This window comes from Nothobranchius furzeri, chromosome 12 (genome assembly GCF_043380555.1).
Source record: "Nothobranchius furzeri strain GRZ-AD chromosome 12, NfurGRZ-RIMD1, whole genome shotgun sequence".
NCBI classification, from domain to species: Eukaryota; Metazoa; Chordata; class Actinopteri; order Cyprinodontiformes; family Nothobranchiidae; genus Nothobranchius; species Nothobranchius furzeri.
In genome coordinates, this window is record NC_091752.1 from 32,246,360 (window position 1) to 32,266,474 (window position 20,115).

The 20,115-nt window shown below is 42.4% G+C and overlaps 1 protein-coding gene across 2 annotated transcripts in view; it reads right to left on the bottom strand.

Moving 5' to 3' along the window:
- adam12b (ADAM metallopeptidase domain 12b) overlaps positions 1-20,115 on the bottom strand; it is a 124,288-nt gene that overhangs the window by 13,478 nt on the left and 90,695 nt on the right. For both annotated transcript variants that reach the window (XM_015944850.3, XM_015944851.3), the window contains exons 12-17: positions 11,855-12,032; positions 6,750-6,839; positions 3,700-3,895; positions 3,512-3,620; positions 2,989-3,187; positions 1,406-1,483 (exon numbers count right to left, since the gene is read on the bottom strand). In XM_015944850.3, coding sequence (XP_015800336.3) covers positions 1,406-1,483; positions 2,989-3,187; positions 3,512-3,620; positions 3,700-3,895; positions 6,750-6,839; positions 11,855-12,032 — 850 coding nt within the window. The remainder of the gene's footprint in view (positions 1-1,405; positions 1,484-2,988; positions 3,188-3,511; positions 3,621-3,699; positions 3,896-6,749; positions 6,840-11,854; positions 12,033-20,115) is intronic.

A 20,115-nucleotide genomic window follows, 5' to 3' on the forward strand; every position in this document is an offset into this window, starting at 1 on the left:
AGCTAAAACGTGCTGGATACCGGCTCTCCAGGACCAGGATTGGGCACCCCTGCCTTAAACACTCCGTTAATGTCCGTAAATCATCACAGCAAACTGAGAGCAGAGGCTTGGACAGGCTCCATGTGGGAGAAACGCAGATAATCAGAAGCAAGTAAAGCTAAATGATTCAATGACAAAGTGGATATAAGACGCAGACTAATTAGTGTTGAGGATGTTGGTCTGAAGATGTCTAAGTGCAGTACGTTTCTTATTATGTCTAACAGCCTTTCATGTCTTTAACTAGCAATAAGATGCAGCAAAATGTGTTTTAAGCTTGCTTGATATCAAACATGAAGGAAACGTTATTTCTAAAATAGTGCAATAACTTTAAAGGTTCCATATCATGCTATTTCAAACTTTTGAGAGCAAAGGTAGGCACAGTGTATGATCAAATATTTCCATAGGCACTATTGAGATACAATTAAAAAAAAATAGGAGTAATGTTTTATACCCGGAAATAAAATGGCTTGTTTCAGTTTCAGTTTGAAAGTAAAACTCTAATTTGCAGCTGAAACAGGAAAATGCATGAACGCAACAAAAAGTAATAACTGTTTTTTGTCATGAGGAAATAACAATATCACATGGTAAAAAGTTCCAAAAAGTGGATTTTCCACAATATGGCTCTTTAACCTTCCCATTGTCTTTATGGGTGACCCCACGAGGAAAGGTGACCATTGAGCAGGATTGATGGTTTATCCCTTGAGGTCCATGTGGCAGGGGTGAGGTGGTGCCACATGGACCCAAGAAATAAACCATCAACCCTGCTCAATGGTCAACTTTCCTCACGGGGTCACACCCATTAGGACAGTGGGAGGGTTATATAGCATAAACTACGGTTACTTTTTATTTTCTTTGTTTGCTGAGGCCCAAGTGGTAAGCTTCAATGCTGCAGGGAACTTCAACAAACTACATAAGGGAATAATAGAAAAAATAGATGACAGCTTTGATTTGTTATCATATATGATCTCTTGTCCTAATTGACAGTGAAGATCAGTGGTTACCGTGGGCCAATACCGCCCGTGGTACAAGCTGCAATTACAGAACTAAATGAAAGGCAACCTTTTGTTCAATTATTGAGAAGAGATGCAACAAGAAAAAAGGTGATCATTTCAAAGAAAACCTTAAGTTCAAACAGTGCATTTGCATCAGGCATGATGAACCTCAGACAAACAATAAAGGTGTATTGCAAAGAAGCTGCGCCGTTCTCTTGCTGTTTGCAGCTGAAGCAAAAAGATGCAGCAACTCGATAGTTTAGCAGGTCAAAATGTGAGTAAATCGACAAATGCACAGTCTTCAGAGGCTTGTAACACTCTACAGTCCATAATTTAACACTAAGTAGTGAGCTAAAAAGGCACTTTGCACTCACCCCACGTCCATTGCACTTCCCGGAGCATTCATGCACGCCAAAGACGCTGACGTTCTGGCACTGCCGGTTCAGGCACACCTAGACAGAGCACAGCATCTTTTTCAGAAAACTGAAAATCCAATCAGGCTGGAAAAAAATAAAACTGAAATATTTCCACTTCAGCTGCACATATTTGTTTTAAAAGAGAAAAAAAAATCCCACTTTTTGATGGACCAAAGTGAATCTCCACAAAACCAGTAATGCAATACAGGATGTGGAAAATGCTTAGCCTCCTTAAAGGAACACTGTGCAACTTTTTCACAGTTTTAAATGATTTTCTTGAGCCAGTTTGTGCTAAAATGACCCTTTACAGGGTTAATGAAAGGCCACCCAGCCCTCATTGCCCCCTGTGGCCAGAATATCGCACTTGCAACTTCACAGTTGCCGGTCCGGTCTGCTGGGACCTTCGTGATGCCGCTGACTGGCTTAAGCACGTTTCCTCCATGTTTTAGAGCATGGACACAGCTGATTTAATTTAGTGATGAATCACTCCTGCAGACTCTTAGGAACGCTGGGAGACATTTCAGCTGTTAGATTAAGGTGTTAAAAAGACAAACGCAAAGTGAGGAGATGGTTTCGCTTCTACAAACCGACACTAGGGGTGCTAAAAGCAAGCAGCTTAGTATCCCTTTAAGAACAAACATAAAAAAGCTAATGATAGGTGCTTTTATGTTGAAAACAATGTCTGCATTAGGTGCGCTCTCATTTTTTCCTCAAATTACGGCTGCATTGCAGACCAACTTAATGCCCTGATTGCCATGGAAAGTACAACACCTGTGCAAGAACAAAGGCTGGTGACAAACAGCCACCTTTAGGCCACTAAAATCTCCAGATAATGAGCGGCTCAAACTCACGACCTGGGAAACAGTTACCAGGAAACAAGCTAGCAGGGCTGATGGTCACTTTGTGCCAAAAGGAAAAAAAAAAGTCACTCGGTGCAATAATCATTCAAATGATGCCTTTTAAGTGACTCAAATCACTCAGTTGTCTTTTTCTTTGCATATTCTGACACTTAAAACATGCCACTGAATGTCTCTGCTGGGTTAATAAGATGTCAAATCAACATTTAAATAACTTTACCATACAAACGAGCCATTCTCACAACCCAGCCCTCAACGTTCAGCCGCTTTTTAACCACAAAGACCTTTCACAAGCTGAACCCACAGGCTTTGGAAACTCATCTACAACTGCATGTCATCAGAGCATGTCATGTAACATCTTCTGTAGAGATAATTAAGAGGAAATGATCCCAAGGCTTGTGGTGTAGGAGAAGAAAGATTGAGAGGCAACCCCCTTCCTCCAGTAAGATAACCGGTTGCTCTGAGGAGGCTCGCTCAGCCCTACGCGTGGAGTCTGTAAATGAATCCCTGGACTCGCTCAGGAGTTAACTTCATTAGATTTTTTTTTCCTGTCTGCTCAGCCTGCTCAATGCCTACAGGAATACAACAGCTGTCAGTGCTTAACAACAGCCTTGTACCGTTCTGATGTGTTACTACAAACACCTCCACCGCGCCTCAGAAAGATTTTATTCAGAGTTTTCTCACCATGTTTGCTCCACACTTTGTTCCAGCTAGAACCAGCCCAGGATCAGGCATGTCGTCACCCAGGTAGACGTGCGTCCCTCGACACAGAATACGCCCGCCTTCTTGCAGTGGGATGTTGGTTTCTATGGAGACTGCATTTGTTCCGATCACTGGCCGATTGGCGCCACCTTGGCACTGAATTTTCCCACACTTTGCATCCCTGAGTGCAACATGCACACAAGACATCTCTTAACAGGGTTGTCAGTACAATGACAAATAACCGTAGAGACACATGAAGAGGGCGTCATTAAAGCAATTACCAAAGAGTTTGATTACAAAATTCACCAGAAAGGAAGAAGATCTTTACAGCAATCAGACGACAAGACAGGGTGAAATGATTCATGAATAGTTTCTTCTATCGTTCTCAAATTATGTTTGGCATCCATGTAAACTTTAGTTTTGAAGGCCTGCTAATGATGCTCCTTGAAGCTAAATCAGTGTGTTTTACACCCCTCCAGAACATCTGCGCAGCAGCGGATCTTACCTTGCGATGCATTTGGCAAAGGAGCCTTTGGAGTCTTTTCCACAGTTCCCATATGGATCACCTGCGGAGTTGACTCTCTCAAAGCAGATCCCGGGGGCGGGCTTGGCTCCTGAAAATTCAGGAGAGACAAAAACTGTCATTATGCGGAAAAAAATGTGTCCAGAAGAGACACTTCCCATCTTAGCTACCTTGTCCCCACAGAGTGATGCACTGTTGCTCGTGAGTCTGGCAGATGCCGTTGTAGCAGTAGCCCTCGACGTTGTGGCAGGCGTGTCCGTCATGCAGGTAAACATTGGACGGGCAGTGAGGACTGGCTCCGGTGCAGAACTCGGGCAGGTCGCACGAGTTGCTGGACTCCCGGCACAGAGTGCCTGCCAGCTTGAGCTGTGAAGCAGAGCGGGACAGCTGAAACATTTGCCGATTTCCTTCATGGGCTTTGGGGGCTTTGCTAATGCTCCATTATGGCACAACATAAACACGGCAGGAGTTCACAAATAAAGCTGCACCGTTTGACAGATGCTCAACATCTGGTGTACATGTGGAGGAATGTCAGAGCAGAGTTTCAAAGAAAGCCGCGCCTGAGTGGCTGTTGGTGGATTTTGGTAGGAAGTGGAGGAAAGGAAGCGTGTGTGAAAGATGGAGGTGTACTGATGATAGAACGTGACACTAGAGATTTATTTCAAATAATTATTTGTGCCACCGATGGGAAACAGAGCGTAATACTCCTTTAAAAAAGGGAAAGAAAAAGCAGGACAATCTCAGAAGGATCGTTTATTCTACTGATAACACTAAAGGTAATGGGTACTGTATTTCTTAGCAGAAACACAAAACCTGTCTCTATTTTACTTCTATTTTGCTTTATTTACCTAAAGAAATCTTTCTGTTGCTTAATAATGCAGTAAGTAACTTTAATAAAGGGACCCTCATTGTATAGTGTTACTGTATTCTGATCCAGTCATTTCTATTTATACAGAAGAATCAGAACACTGGAGTTCTGCTGATTTTTCAAAGTGAAAAAATAAAAAAATACCCAGTACCTAAAGCAGAGAACATTGAAAAAATATAAATAGCAGGCATTTACATGAAACACCACCAAAAATGTAGTATTAATCATGTGATTTCTAGTGTTACAGGTAGGGTCCAACGCATTTTATTTATAATTATAATTTTTAAATATTTATTTTGGATTGTGGTTTTTGTTGTGAGTAAATGTCAAGTTAGAGGGGGCACAGCACGACCAGAACTCTGCTCCAGTGCCTTCTTTTTGAAGTCTTTAGGTCAGAATAAATGTATTTAAATTATTTATTTAGATAATTTTAATTCAACATAAATTCTATAGATTATATCTAGGATTTACAAATGTAAAATTAAAATCACAATAAAAAAATTGGCTCCTCTCGCATTGAATCTGGCAGTTTTAATGTTTCTATCTTTTTTATATGTATTTTCTAAACATTTTTACACTGTAACCCCTACTTCACACTGGAAGCATCAGCGGCGCGGAATGGCACTGCTTCAAATTCGAAGTCTACAGTGGTGATTCAAACCAGCAGCAACGCGGAAATTTTCAGGTGTGTCTCAGAAGAGGCTCACCGCGCCACTAAAGATTGGATCAGGTTCTATTTGTTCAGCAAGTCGCTTCTGGGACATGACAATTTCCACAAGTGACATAGGGCTAGACAGGAAATCACATAGAGTTTCAGTGTAAAATGCTGTGTAATTTTCAAAATAAAAGACTACTGCAGCTATGTTATTTGAACATTATGTCAATACAAGTGACCTAATGGGTTATTTACTCCCAGCATCACTCCAGAAGTGAAACAGTGTTTTTCATGGCTTTAATCCTGGCGGTGGAGAGGAACATCATACATCGGGGCAGTAGTAGCTCAGGTGGTAGAGCGGGTTGCCTCATGATCGGAGGGTCATGGGCTCGATTCCAGCTCCCGCCAGGGGTATCTGGCTGTTGTGTCCTTGGGCAAGACACTTCACCCAACTTGCCTGTGTTAGTGGTGGTCAGAGGGGCCGACGGCGCCAAATGGCAGCCTCGCCTCTGTCAGACCTCCCCAGGGCGGCTGTGGCTACAAGTAGCTTACCATCACTAGCAGTGTGTGAATGTGAGAGTGTGTGAAAGCGTCTTTGGGTGTCTAGAAAAGCGCTATATAAGTTCAATGCATTATTATTATTATTATTATTATTATTATTATTATTACTATTATAATATGACATCTTTATGACATCAAACAGCAATTTCAAATGTGATTTCCTTCTTTTTGGTTTAACGGGCGAGAGGGCATAAACTCGATGGATTTTGTGATCCCGCGAGTTTAGCAAGGAGCACGGCGGAGAAGCCTTTCCACGGCTGAGATTCACCCGGTGTGTACAGACATGCAGCAAACGTGAGTAAACCGTTCCTCTGCTGTTCCGCTCCACTCATGCTTCCAGTGTGAAGTAGGGGTAAAGCACATGTGTGTGTGTTAACATGCTCTATAAAAACATTAGCATAGCCTTAGATTTAGATAAAAGTTGGATTTACTGGCAAAATTTGTGAAAAGCAATAAAAATGTACTTTTTTTATTTACACCTATTATCTGCACACGAATGAGGAATGATGTTAAAAGAGCTTTAAATTACATGAGTAAAAAAAAACAACCATTCACTTTAGATGTTCAGATTTAACTTAACGTGTTGCCTTATTCTTGCAGAATGACTATCTACACAAACACCTTTAAAAGTTCAACTAAATTATTCTGATATTTTGTAATTATTTACACTGATATTCAACTTTTCTATTTTGCAGAAGTTCACATCAGTTTTCAGTTGTTTAATGTGAGAAATGCTTGTAATACTACAAGGCCAGGGTTAAGAACACACACACACACACACACACACACACACACACACACACACACACACACACACACACACACACACACACACACACACACACACACACACACACACTAGTCTGAATAGATCCACTTCCTTATAAAAGGAGTACGCAGTTTTTTCAATACTTCATGCAAATGAAAATGAATGAATAATTACACGGAAGCAAACTCAACCGGAATGTCATCTGTACTGAAAACTGTCTATGTGAAAAGATCAAGTGTAAAAGGAACCAGCCTTGATATTTAGTGTTGAAATTCAAAAGAATGAACTGAATTATGGTCATGAGCAAATAAAAACCTAAATTAGGTTGTCCAAAGGGCAAGAGTAAGGCCTGCAGAGATATCTTTACCTTGCAGTCTTCGCAGCACTGCCCATGGGCGCACACGGCCTCTCCCTTGAGGGTGCATGTGGTGGCGTTGCAGCAGGGGTTCATGCATTCCTGGAATGCGGGAAGAAAACAAAGAATCAAGTCGACCTGAAAACCCCAAGTCAACCGTTGGCTGTCAGATGAAGAGCTCTGAGTCGACGGAGCTCACTTCCTGTCCAGGGATTCCTGACCTGACCCGAAGACCTTTGAGTCAAAGCAATAAGTGGAGCTCATGTGTTTTAGATTTGGTATTTCCCAAGAAGTTAGGACTTGGAAAGAGGAGTGTGTTTATGCAATGACCTGAAAAATGTGGGTTGGGGAGCAAAAAGATGGAAATCAAGTGTTAGGACCTCCGCTAAGATTTTATGGAGATAGCAGGGAGAAAAAGAGGTAAGGCGTTTATTTAGTATTCCTATTGCCTGTGAAAACTCATCAGATTTATGCAGGTAGTGTCACAAATCTCACAGAAATCACCCTGGTTGTTTTGCATGTGGGGCTCTAAAATAATAACGGGCTGCAAAAGGAGGCGGCGGGATTGTGGGACGTCTGTTTTACGAGTTTGGCAGTTTACCTCTTGGCCCTTTTGTGAGTCTATTGTTTCATTTTAGTTTTCATCTCCAAGTTGAAGTGGGCTGGCAGATCAAAACGCTGCCAGGTGACATCATGGAGGTCTCTATGGACACGCTGGCAGGGATGGAGTCGAAAAATATAAATTATACAGTTGGGTTTGTGGGAGGTCAAACACAATGGCTCCACTAAAACACCGCCTACTCTTATCAAAGTGATCTAGTGTCATAACTCTGCATGCTTAACCCCCCCCCCGCCCCCCCCCCAAAAAAAAATACACACACACACACATACACAAGATTAGAGTCTCTGTAATTTCATTTGACAGCAGAATAAACATCAACTCTACAGAGAACCCGATCGCATGTCCATTTCAGGAAAGTCTCCTCGTTAAACTTTCAAACTTGTGTTTATATTTCAAGCTTGTTCAGCCAAACAGCCCAATGTTCAGTTCTCCAGAGTGTGCAACATGGTATGAAACTAATTAGTCTAAAATTGCTGTTTTAATCTATCAGATACATATTTAATCATCATTTTTTCTTAATCTTCGGAAGCAGCTTAGCTACAAATATAAATGTAGCTGCTGCAGCCATGAAACACGGCTTTCTGGTTGTTCATTTAAAATTTCAGTTGAACACAAATTACATCTGCAGGATCATAGTCAAGGGTAGAAAAAAATTCTTATGACTGATAAATTATTAAAGTCATCACTATAGTTCTAACAGTTCTAATTATTGGATTTCAACAACTAACTAAACTTACAAAACAAAAGATATTCAGCTAGAATTTGGTATCGTGAAAGTCATTCATAACACATTTTCATGACTCATGGAGTCAACTCTCAGGTCATCAGGCAGATTTTAATGGCATTCTCAAAGACTGACACAAAAATGGCTGATTTGTATGTGCTCCTTACACACTCTGCTAGTGTAATCCAAAGGGGTTTGAATGAAGGCAAATGGACTTCTTTGGTTTCTTGAAGATGTTTCGCTTCTCATCCGAGGAGCTTTGTCAATTCTGACTGGAATATGGGAGACTCAAGCTTATAACTGTTTTTGCTTAACTAGCAGAAACTACCTATGAATACCCCTCTCCCCAGACCCCCGGGGACTTGTTAATATCATTAAGGTCCTATTGTGTTGGAATGGTTGTTTTGATTAGATGCAGAAACAAGAGACAGCTACATTTGATAAGTTTGACTCCCCCATATTCAGTCCTCGGACGAGAAGCGAAACGTCTTTAACAAACTAAAAACGTCCAGTTGCGTTCATTCAAACCCTTTGGATTATCCTTACACACTCCAAATTGAAAATTTTAGCAGAACTGGGTACAACTCCATCATTTCTAAAGAAAATGTGATCTTAGTTTAGAACTCTGATATAAAATGCAGATTGTCTTCAAATTTATTAAACTTTCTATTCTTTTGGCTTTTGTAAGGATCTTCTTGGTCTCGTTGGTGCATCCGATCAGTTTTCAGTTCAAATCTTTGTATTTATGTTCTGTCCTTGCAGCTATGCAGCACCTTTTGTTTTAGTGCAATAAAGTCATTCCTCCATATAAGTTTGCATTCTGGTCCTGTGTGGTTTATTATTCTGCGGGTGAAGATTCAGAGATAATTATACATCCTGTGGCTTTAAACAGTGACACATATTTGCAAATTGGCGCCATCTTGGTGGTGCTATTTCCTCATGTGACTCTCGTGCCACGGAGAGAAAGTGCATGAATGTGTGTGAAGCAGAGCAAGCCCATTTGTTTGGATCATCAAGCCAAGGGAAGCTTGTTTTAGCTTTGACTGCATTACACTTAAATTTGTTTTCTTGTGTCACACAGCTAGGCAGTAGTTTGATTAATGAGCCTTGAACAAAAACATGACATCACTTGGCAGCCAGTCAAGAGAAAGTGAATAAAATAAAACACCTCAACCTCAAGTGGCTTGCTGCTTTTTAGACTTTTTTTTTTGCACGGATTGTTTTTGTGCATTTAAGTCACAATAACCGTGTCAATGTCAAAGGGAGGTTTGTAGAAGAGGCCCTAGTGCGCTGCCTAGACTTTTAGTCGTTTTGGTTACACAAACTGAATCTACTTTTATTTTGTAAAAGCTGCATAAAAGTAAATTATTTTAAATCTGTTATTATTTCATACCAGGCTGTGCAGTGGCACAGTGGTTAGACATGTTGCCTTGCAGCAAGAAGGTCCTGGGTTCGCTTCCCGGCCTGGGATCTTTCTGCATGTTCTCCTTGTGCATGCGTGGGTTCTCTCCGGGTACTCCGGCTTCCTCCCACAGTCCAAAAACATGACTGTTAGGTTGAGTGGTCTGTCTAAATTGTCCTTAGGTGTGAGTGTGTGTGCGCGTGTGTGTGTGTGCATGATTGTTTGTCCTGTATGTCCCTGTGTTGCCCTGCGATGGACTGGCTCTCTGTCCAGGGTGTACCCCGCCCGATTGCCCATTGACCGCTGGAGATAGGCACCAGGTCTTTATGGCTTGGGAGTTGAAGGCCAGGGAGAAGTCATGGGTTTTCAGGCGTGATTTAAAAATGGTAATAGAGGGTGCTTGCCTAACCTGAAGAGGTAATGAGTTCCACAATTTTGGGGCACTGAGAGAAAAAGCCCTTTACCCGCGGGTCTTCAAATGTGCCTTAGGGACAGTTAGGATGAGCTGATCTTCAGACCTAAGAGCACAAGGAGGGTGGTAGTAATGGAGGAGTTCACACAGATAGGGAAGTGCCTGTCTGTTCAAAGATTTGAATGCAAGAAGCAGAATTTTGAAATTGATCCTGAACTGAACGGGCAACCAGTGGAGTGATTTAAGAGTGGGTATAATGTGCTCTCTTCTGTCAGCTCCAGTCAGGAACCTTGCTGCTGAATTCTGGACAAGCTGAAGTCTAGACAGAGCAGCTTTACTGATGCCATACAAGCAGGAGTTGGAATAATCAAGCCGAGAAGTGATGAAGGTGTGAATCACAGATTGTAGAAGACAGACACTCAGGATGGGCTTTAATTTAAAAATTCGCCTGAGGTGGTAAAAACAGGGCCTGACTGTGCTATTGACCTGAGCATCCATCTTCAGAACTGGGTCTATTTTAATTCCAAGGTTGGAAATAGCAGAAGTAACATTAGGAGACAGATAGTGGAGGTCAGGTTGCTGGGTTGCTCTAACATTGTTGGGACTAAAAACGATTACCTCTGTTTTAGAATCATTCAGATGGAGGAAGTTATCAGCCAGCCATTGCTTGACATCGTGAAGACAATCAAACAGGTTTAGTGGAGTCAGTGGGTTTAAGTAAAAAATATATTTGACAGTCGTCTGCGTATAGATGGTATGAAACAGCATGCTGTCTGAAAATGGCTCCAAAAGGGCAGAATATAGAGGCAGAACAGTAACGGGCCGAGGATGGAACCTTGAGGAACTCCCCAGGAAAGGGAGAGTGACTGGGATGAATAGTCATCCAGCATGACCCTGAGGGACCTGCTAGAAAAGTAAGACCTAAACAAGTCTAGGGCCGAACCTGAGATGCCAGCCCAAGTGTGTCGTCTGGAGATCAAGATGTTATGATCGATCGCATAAAAGGCTGCAGATAGATCCAGAAGTACCAGTACTACATGGAACCCTAAATCCAAGGCCAGAAAAGATGTAATTAAACACAGGAACATGAGCTGTTTCAGTGCTGTACTGTTGTCTGAACCCAGAATGAAAAATGTCCATTACTTGATGGCCATTAAGATGTAGTACTAACTGTTCATGTATGACTTTCTCAAGTACCTTAGATAAAAATGGTAACTTGGAAATTGGTTGGAGATTAGAGAAATTAGTGGGATAAGGACCAGGTTTTTTCAAGATTGGCTGCACAACAGCATTTTCAAAGGCATGAGGAACTTCAGCCAAGGTCAAGCTACCATTAATAATGTCCAGCACATTTTGGCCAATCAATGGAAGCACATCTCTCAGGAGACGAGGTGGAACCACATCATCTGGAAAGCCCGGGGGTTTCATAGTAGCAATAGTTTTTTCCAGACAGGACAGAAAGGTGGGTTGAAAACTGCTGAATAGCCCATGAGTGGGAATGACAGGAACAGGAACATGGGAAGGAGGAAGAATTTGAGCTCTGATTTTACCAACCTTGTCTAAAAAAAACTGAAGAATTTGGTTACACAGGCCAGTAGACACAGAGGAAAATAGCGTTCTAGCAGGAGAAAGCATGGTGTTCATGGTTTTATACAAAACACCTTGATTATTAGAATTAGCCGAAACAATCCCAGCAAAAAAACGATTTCTTGCGCCTCTATTTCAGAAGGATTACATACACTTGAAGGCATAGTTCCAGTTCCAGAAAGAAAGTGAAAGGCTAAAAATTCCCTTTGAAGTTTTTCGAGGATGACCTTTTTTGTACCATCTTGCACAGCTGATCTTTATGCAGGAACGGCTGACAGCAAACACCTGCTTTGCTACCCAGAGCTGCCCAGTGTGACCTCAGAGGTGGAGTGTGATCCACCTGACTGGAGAAGGTGACTGCTGATTTTACCTCTGGCTCCCCGCAGTCGCACTCTTCTCCCTCCTCCACATAGCCATTGCCGCACTTCTGCCCTCCATAGAGCACCTTGACCTCCGGCATGTTGTACAAACACATGCCCACGCCTTTCTCCAGACTGGCTGCAAGGTCCTTCTTGCTGCATGTGCTAAACACTGTAGGGAACGGATACCTAAGTAGAGAGAGAAGAAGAAAAATTCAATGTAGCATTTCTGTTCAAAATTTTGCATAGTAATTTTGCTTTTACTGGAAAGAAATAATCCAAAAAGGTGAAGTAGATTATCCTGCTGGCCAAGAACACAGAAAATTCACTGCAAGAGGCCATTTCACACAGATTTAATGGCTTAATTGCATCATATGAGCTCCACTTGGATAGATTTTCTGTCCTACACAATACCAAAATGGTCCTTCAAATGTCCAAAGAAGCATTTTCTCTGACAGCAACACTTTCAAGAGTCATATTCTGGCTGGAGAGGAACAATTTAAGCAACAGCCTGAAGGGTGTTATTTTGAATGAAGGCGAGTTATGTGTGTGTGTGTGTGTGTGTGTGTGTGTGTGTGTGTGTGTGTGTGTGTGTGTGTGTGTTTGTAAAACAAAGTGTGTATGTGAACCATATTTTTTTAAAATAGGGAGCCTTAAACCATGTAATTTCTTCTGAATTAATTTCATTTCTAGCTATCACTTTCTCAAAGTGCTGACTTATCTCCAGTTTGGATTGAAAAAACAAATTGAATTTCAAAGAGAGAGGATAAAATAAAAACATTATGACTTTAAAGATGAGACTGTAATGCACAGAATGCATGGAGCAAAGACGCTTAAGGGAATCACCTTCCTGATAAAAGCATAACCGGAATTAAGGTTGGGAAAAAAGAGAAGAGACTGAAAATCAACATAGTACTCGTGGGTAAAGACAGATGCAAGACGAGAAAAATACAAGAAACGTACAATTGAGGGACACAAGCTGCAAACAATCCTTGCACTTGGGATTATTAAGACCCAGGAGAACAGCTGAGTTGCAACAGGTATCCAAGGTCTTGACCTGGACTTTCATCCTTCAAGCTCAGATAAAATAAATAAAAAGGACAGCAGCTATTCATGGTTGTAAGCAGTTTAAAGTCTGCCCAGAGGGTCAAGAAGCCATTTTATCCTGTGGCCAAAGACGGCTCAATGTCTCTCTCCGAGGTTTGGAAACAGACCTGCAAATTTCACCGGAATAGTTATGACCTTTATCAAGACCAGTGCTCTCAATATAAAATCCTTTATCCCTTTTGATGTTGCTAAACATCTTAAGAAACAGAGAGTAAAAACAGGAGCAACAGGACCATCCATTGTACAGAAAGCACTAAAGTGATCCCCGTGTGTTATGGTGGCTAACACAGGCAGCATCCATAAGACTCCTGAAAAAGAGGGTGTAGCACGTCTTTGTTGGATGTTCTCGCCTAAAAAAAGAAAAACGAATGCGGATGCGGAGTGGCAGGGACTGACGGCTAGCAGAAAGGATTGGTAGGCACAGCGGAGAGAAACAGGATGTGGCATCGGGGTGCTTGAAGAGCTTGGGTTCAGACAGAAACATGTCATGCACATTCTTATGCAGTGATAGACCGAGGTCTTCAAACGCATCAGGGCGTGGAGGCTGCAAAGCTCAAGGCTTGACAGGGCGGATTTGTGACATTTCAAAATGACACAAAATGTGTTTGTGGAGCTTTCCTTTGGACAGAGGTGTGGGTGTGTGTGATGTTTTTCCTTTGCCTAAGGGGGATTTGGTTGCATGGATATTTCACTGCTGTTAGCAGACTATAGACAGGCTGCTCCTGAGGGTGCTGGAGATAACGGAGAAAGCATTCAATGGAAAAGAAATCCTTTTTTTCCTAAGGAAAACAGATTTCCAAAGCACACAGGACACACACAAAAAACATCCTCCTCTAACAGCCACCCCTGGGTTAAAGCAGAGCCTCCACTTCACTCAGACTGTCCACCTTCAAATGTCAGCTGCTTTCATTTTTCACGGGCCAGGAGCCAGTCTACCTGTCTCTGACCACTCATGTCGACTCACATAATCCACTTACGAGCCCATGAAGCACACTCTCACAAAAGAGTTTTGAGATCCTGAGCGTGGAAACCCACGCCTGAGATCAAGGACAGCCCATGCAGATTAAACTACTGCAGAGAACAGTCCAAAGCCCCAGTGGATAACACGGACTGCCGCTGATAAGGGAACACAGACACGCTTCAGGAAAGGAGGTGGGATGTCCATTAAAGGTAAAACAGTCTGTTCTCAATAAACTTCCTTTCATGTTAAAAGCTGCAGCAGATGGAAACATTTCTTTAGGACATATACGTCTCACATGGGAAGCGTTAGCAAGATCAAATGCATTAATGTGTGTTAAAGGCAGCGTGGATTCAATGTGAATACCTCTGACACATGAGCTAGAGTTCATACAGGATCAGCAGAACTAGACATCAGGAGACAACTTTTCCCAGTCTGATGAGTCTCAGATAGTCAGGTCATAATTTGGTGTCAACCACATGAAAGCATGGATCCATCCTGCCTTGTATCAATGCTTCAGACTACTGTAGTGTAGTAATGGTTTGAGGGAAATGGTTTTTGCCCACTTTGGGCCTCTTAAGGCATTTCCACATCTGGCCAGTCTTGGTAGCGTCGACCCGCCCCCGGCGTGGCCAAGTTTTGTTCACACAGCCCTCTCAGGAAAGCAGATGTCTACAGGTACGTGGGTGGGGCAAAAGATGTGCGGACACTGTTAGTAAATTGGTAAACAAAAGTGGCAGTGAGCAGCGTTGCTGATATGAAGCACTGCTTTCTACGTTCTTACTGAGACCGCTGCGTGCTCTTCTCAGCAGTCTTCACGCTGCCATGGCTGAAGCGCTGGTTCCGAGCTGCAGTCACTCCTGCAAACCGTGACCTCTGAAGTCTCAAGGAATTTTGTGATCTTGAGAGTCCAGCGAGGAGCACAGCAGAGAAGAAGCTCCATGGCTGAGAGTTTCCAGTGAAACTCGTGAGTAAACCGTTCTGCGCCGCTGACGCCTCCAGTGTGAAGTAAGGGTCAAAGAAGATGTTTACCTTTTGCCTACTAGGGTAGGCTGGGCCGACCCAGGTGTGAAAGCCACATGAGTACCAACTGTCTGTTTAAACACCACATCCTACTTGAGTATTGTGGCTGACCCATTTTCTGATGGTTACTTCCAGCAGGATAAAGCAACCTGGCAGCGGTGGCTCAGGGTTTGGGAGTTTACCATGTAATCAGTAGGTTGCATGTTGGTGGTGGTCAGAGGGACTGGTGGTGCTGATTATGTGGCAGCTTCGCTTCTGTCACAGTAAGTGTGTGAATGTGTGTATGACTTGTTGTATTGTAAAGCGTCTTGGTGTTCTGGATTTGGAAAAGTGCCATACAAATGTGCAATATTAATATCATTATTACCATTTCACAAAGCTCACACCATATCAAAATGAGTTCACCGGACTCCAGCACTCTCCACACTCACCAGATCTACATCCAGAACCTTTGTGAAGCTGCAGAACAGGAGGTTCACATCCTGGTTGTATATTTGTGATGCTGTCAGTTCAATATGGACCAACACCTCCAAGTAATATTTAGGAACATCTCACTGAATCTATGTTATGGAAAATGAAAGCTCTTCTAAAGGCAAAAAGTGGTTAAAAGTGTACCTAATAAAGTATCTGAATACTGAATATAAAAAAAGAGTATAACTCATGCAGCCGGTATTTGATAGTTAAGGTTGTCATTAACTGAAATCCGTCAGCTGACCTTTGATATAAATGAGCCTCACCTCTACTCCGAAGCCTGAATTCCTCTGGGTTACATCTGCCTACGCGATCCTGCTAACAGATGTCAACCTGACTGCACGCCCAGGGAGAAAGTTAGGATACCTCTGTCATCCTCTGACTGCTGCAGTTCTTCATGATAATATGCAGAAGGAAAAAACCCATCCTCACACATAGGAGCAGATTTTTAGCAAACACTGGTGTCACTTTTTAAGCATTTTTTTTCTGCAAGAAAGCAGAAAAACTGGGAGCTGGGAGAACACAACACCTAATTAAAGTTTTATGTAAACAAATGCAGACTGTGGAGGTATGGAGAATGATTAAGCGCAGCTGCCTGTTGGTAAACGGTAATAAAACATATTTAGACCCATGCAGTTTCAAAGCTACACTAAGAGGAAGTTAGGAACAAAGTTATGAGTTTAGAACTAATAGGTGAAACTCTACAACCAACCAGTTTTCTGTAAATCTAGATCCAAGGAGCAGATTTTTACCAAGCATCAAACCCAGCTAGGGTGTGTGTTATCACAGCTGAGGCTATACAGCTGTCCTGCTGTCCAGGAAATTAGCCAGGAAGAGAATGCTTCCCTGATAAAACTGGTCTAGAGTCCTGCACCCTCTCCAGGTGTAGTTTGCTGAGGTGGAACTAAATCGGCTGTGTTCAACAGTTACACAAAATCCAATTAGTCTGCCGTCTTCCGCCTATCGTAACTGTTTAAAAGGCAAATCTGTCATTTTTACTGTGAACAACACACACTGGTAAAGCTCTTTATCTCATCTGTGTTTTACAGCCTCGTAAATTTGTGCTTCTCAGGGGAACAAATAAAAAAGTAGTGCAGTCCCACCGACTGGAACTCGGTAAGGTTGGTGTAGCTGCCAAGAAAAAAACACCCAAAAGCAACTGCTTTGTGTTTTTACTGGCTGTGACTAATCTAATAGATTTCTAATGCCAGTGTAATTTAGTTATGCTTCAAAGAAATGAAACACTTACTGTGTTTGGATTGATTTAAAGGAAAGCATTTGAAAAAAAAAACAGTTACAGATGTTTAAATCATTGTGTTTTTATTATTTGTGTTATTTTATGTTACACTTCTAGCAAACACATATTTTCAGTTGAAAGTGTTAAAACTATATATGATCAAGTCATAATATTGATATAAAGTTTGATCAACCTTCTCTTAGGTGTTAAATTTCAAGGAACTGTTTCAGGTCAACCTGTTTCAGGTTTCAGGTCCCTGCTTACTTTAAGAACGCTGTAATCCACCCGCTTCTTAAAAAACCGAGTCTCGACCCCTCTCTCCATAGCAGCTTCAGACCCATCTCTAAACTTCCGTTCATCTCCAAGATCTTGGAAAAGGTTCTGTTCTGGTCCTGCTGGACCTGACTGCAGCCTTTGACACTGTTGACCATCACCTGCTACTGGAGAGGCTGACAGAATGGGTAGGCCTATCAGGATCTGCTCTGGAGTGGTTGTCCTCTTATCTCTCTGAGCGCTCCTTTTCTGTGGCCATCTCCAAGTTTAGGTCCTCCACCACCTCTCTTACCCATGGTGTCCCACAAGGTTCTGTGCTGGAGCCTCTGCTCTTACTCCTCTATCTGCTTCCTCTTCAGCACATCCTGAGCTCCCTCAAAGGAATCTCCTACCATGTTTATGCAGATGACATCCAACTGTACATCTCCTTTAAGCCCCATGAGATGTCTAAGCTGCAGCTGTTACACACCTGCTTAGACTCTATCAAAACCTGGATGGCTGCGAGCTTTCTACAGCTGAATGAAGATAAGACTGAGATACTCATCTGTGCCCCAGACAAGCTGGCTCCCAAAGTCAGAGACTCTCTTGGTCAGCTTGCTTCCCACACCAAACCTTCTGTCAGGAATCTTGGCATGACCTTTGACCCAGCTCTCACCCTGGATTCTCATGTCAGTTCTCTTGTTCACTCTTCCTTCTTCCATCTCAGGAACATTGCTAAGCTGAGTCCCATTCTGTCTTGCTCTGAACTTGAGACAGTTATCCATACCTTCATCTCCTCACGCTTAGACTACTGTAACTCTTTTCACGTGTCTGAGCAGAACCTCCCTGAACCGTCTACAGGTGGTTCAGAATGCCTGTGCTCAGCTTCTGACCAAGTGCTCCAAACACACCCACATCACCACGCTTCTCCTCCAGCTTCACTGGCTGCCAGTCAACTTCAGGGTTCATTTCAAGATCCTGGTTCTGGTCTATAGGGCCTTACATGGACAAGCACCATCTTACATTGGTGATCTTCTTAGTCCCTACACCAGGGGTGGGCAATTATTTTTTCCATGGGGCCACATGAGAAATAGAAAATATTGTGGAGGGCCGCAGGCCAAAAGGCTGAAGTCAATTATGCATAATATTAATGGTATTTCCTTATAAAAAGCAGTAAATACCATTGTTTCTTCAAGCTGGTAAGAGTAGACTATATGTTATAAATGAGCAAAAAGGAAAAAGTGAGGTTGGCTTACAAAAATGTGATTTATTCAAATTTCCCAAGGCAATGGTAAACAAAGTGTGCACATTTGGTTTTTGTTAAACATTTGTGACTTATATTAGTTAACAGTTTCAGTCACATTCACTCCAAAACACATTCTGAGTTTCAAATATTGTTGGAAAGAGGTTCTTAGCATTCTACAGACACACAGTATTGTCTGTAAAATAAAATCACTGAACTGTGATCTTGAGAAAGAGGTTTAAAAAAAGTGTCCCAGTTCACTGCTAGTTGCCTACATTTGTGGTCCAAACACCTTATTTTGTGTTTTTAAGCAATTTTTTTCTTATTCAGTGAGAGAAATCTAGTCTCTGCTGGGCTTTAACGAGTGCATCAAAGTCAGGTTGGATGTCTGAGGTGGAGAAGCGAAGCACAGCTGACAAATGATCATCAGTGAGAGAGGATCTTTACCTGGATTTTGTAAACTTCATCATTGATAATGTTTGTTCACAAATGTAGGTAGAGCTGAAGAGAACCAACATCTTCTGAGCATGTCTCTTCAGGTTTGGAAAGTTCTCCTTAAGAGAAGAGTAGAAATCCAGCAGAGATCCTGAATCTCTGCTTTTGAGTCCCAAACCCTCTTCAGCACTTTCCCCAGGCTGAGCCATCTGACAGCTGTGTGGAGTCCTCCACAAGAGCCACAAACTGTCTGTGATTCATCGCCCGCGCCCTGATGAAGTTTATTATTTTAGTAACAACATCAGTAACATGGTTGATTTTTAGCACTGACTTGCACAACACATGTTGGTGTATAATACAATGCAAAAACACCTATTTTTGATCTGCATCGATTTCTGTCACTTTATCTTGCATGCGTTTCAAAAGTCCGACATTTTTCCCTGTAAAGCCGGACGTACACTGTGCGACTTTTTCACTCGCAGCGTTCAGCTTCAGCTCAAACTGTACGACTTCCTCGCAGAGCAGATCTCACGAGTCGTGTGCTCACACTTCACGGCCCAGTTCTCGCATGCGACCTGACTGCTCACACTGTACGTCTGGTAGCAACACGTCGGCCCTAAAAATGTGCTAAAAATAGCAGTTTTTACTCAACACGTCAGACTTTTTTGTCTTGCCTGTTGTCCTTCGGGAGTGCTGCAGGAGGACACACAGGGATTTATGGGGGTTGGATGAGGAAAACGAAATAAAGAAAGTGAATCTGTGTTTTGTGATCAGTTTAATTTGACATGAAGACGACAAACACGCTTTCTTGACAATCTTTGTGAGTAAAAAAAACGTGTAGAAACAAAAAAGAACAGCGTGTGCAAGGGCGTCAGTTTGTTTTCAGAATTGCTGGGGACAATAACCATACACTTGGGTGGGGTTTAAAAATTGCTGGGGACAATAAAGTAGGCTAGCACAGGGGTCGGCACCCCGCGGCTCTGGAGCCGCATGCGGCTCTTCCATCCATCTGATGCGGCTCTCTGTTTGTAAAATAATGAATGGATATTTAAATAAAATGCTTTATATTTTACTGCATTAATTTTACATCTGTATGCCAATTCTAAATATAAAGATTGTCTGCGTAAACCTGAACAGTTCCAACCCGGTCTTACTGTGAGACCGGGTTGGCGCGTCACGCTTGTGCGTAATCATATAGGCGCATTCTGAGCTGAAGAGGATGTGAGATTCTGGGATTCTCCTCAGACAGGCTCCTGGATGTGTCGCCACATTGGAGACAGGAACAAGCACTATTCAGCCAAAGTTTCATAATCAGGGAACATTTTCTAAGTGACAAGTCTCTCTGAGAGACAGGGTTTGGAAAACACTCGCTTCAGTGGGAGGAACCTTCCGCATGCGCTCTGGTTCTCTGGGTGGCTCTGGGGTTAATCAAGTTTAATTGTTTCTCGTTGCAACAATCTTCACAGGAAGGCAAAACAGTTAAACGGCAGGTTACAGATATTTCCATTTGACTGTTTATTTTGACAGATGAACTCAAGGATGTTGC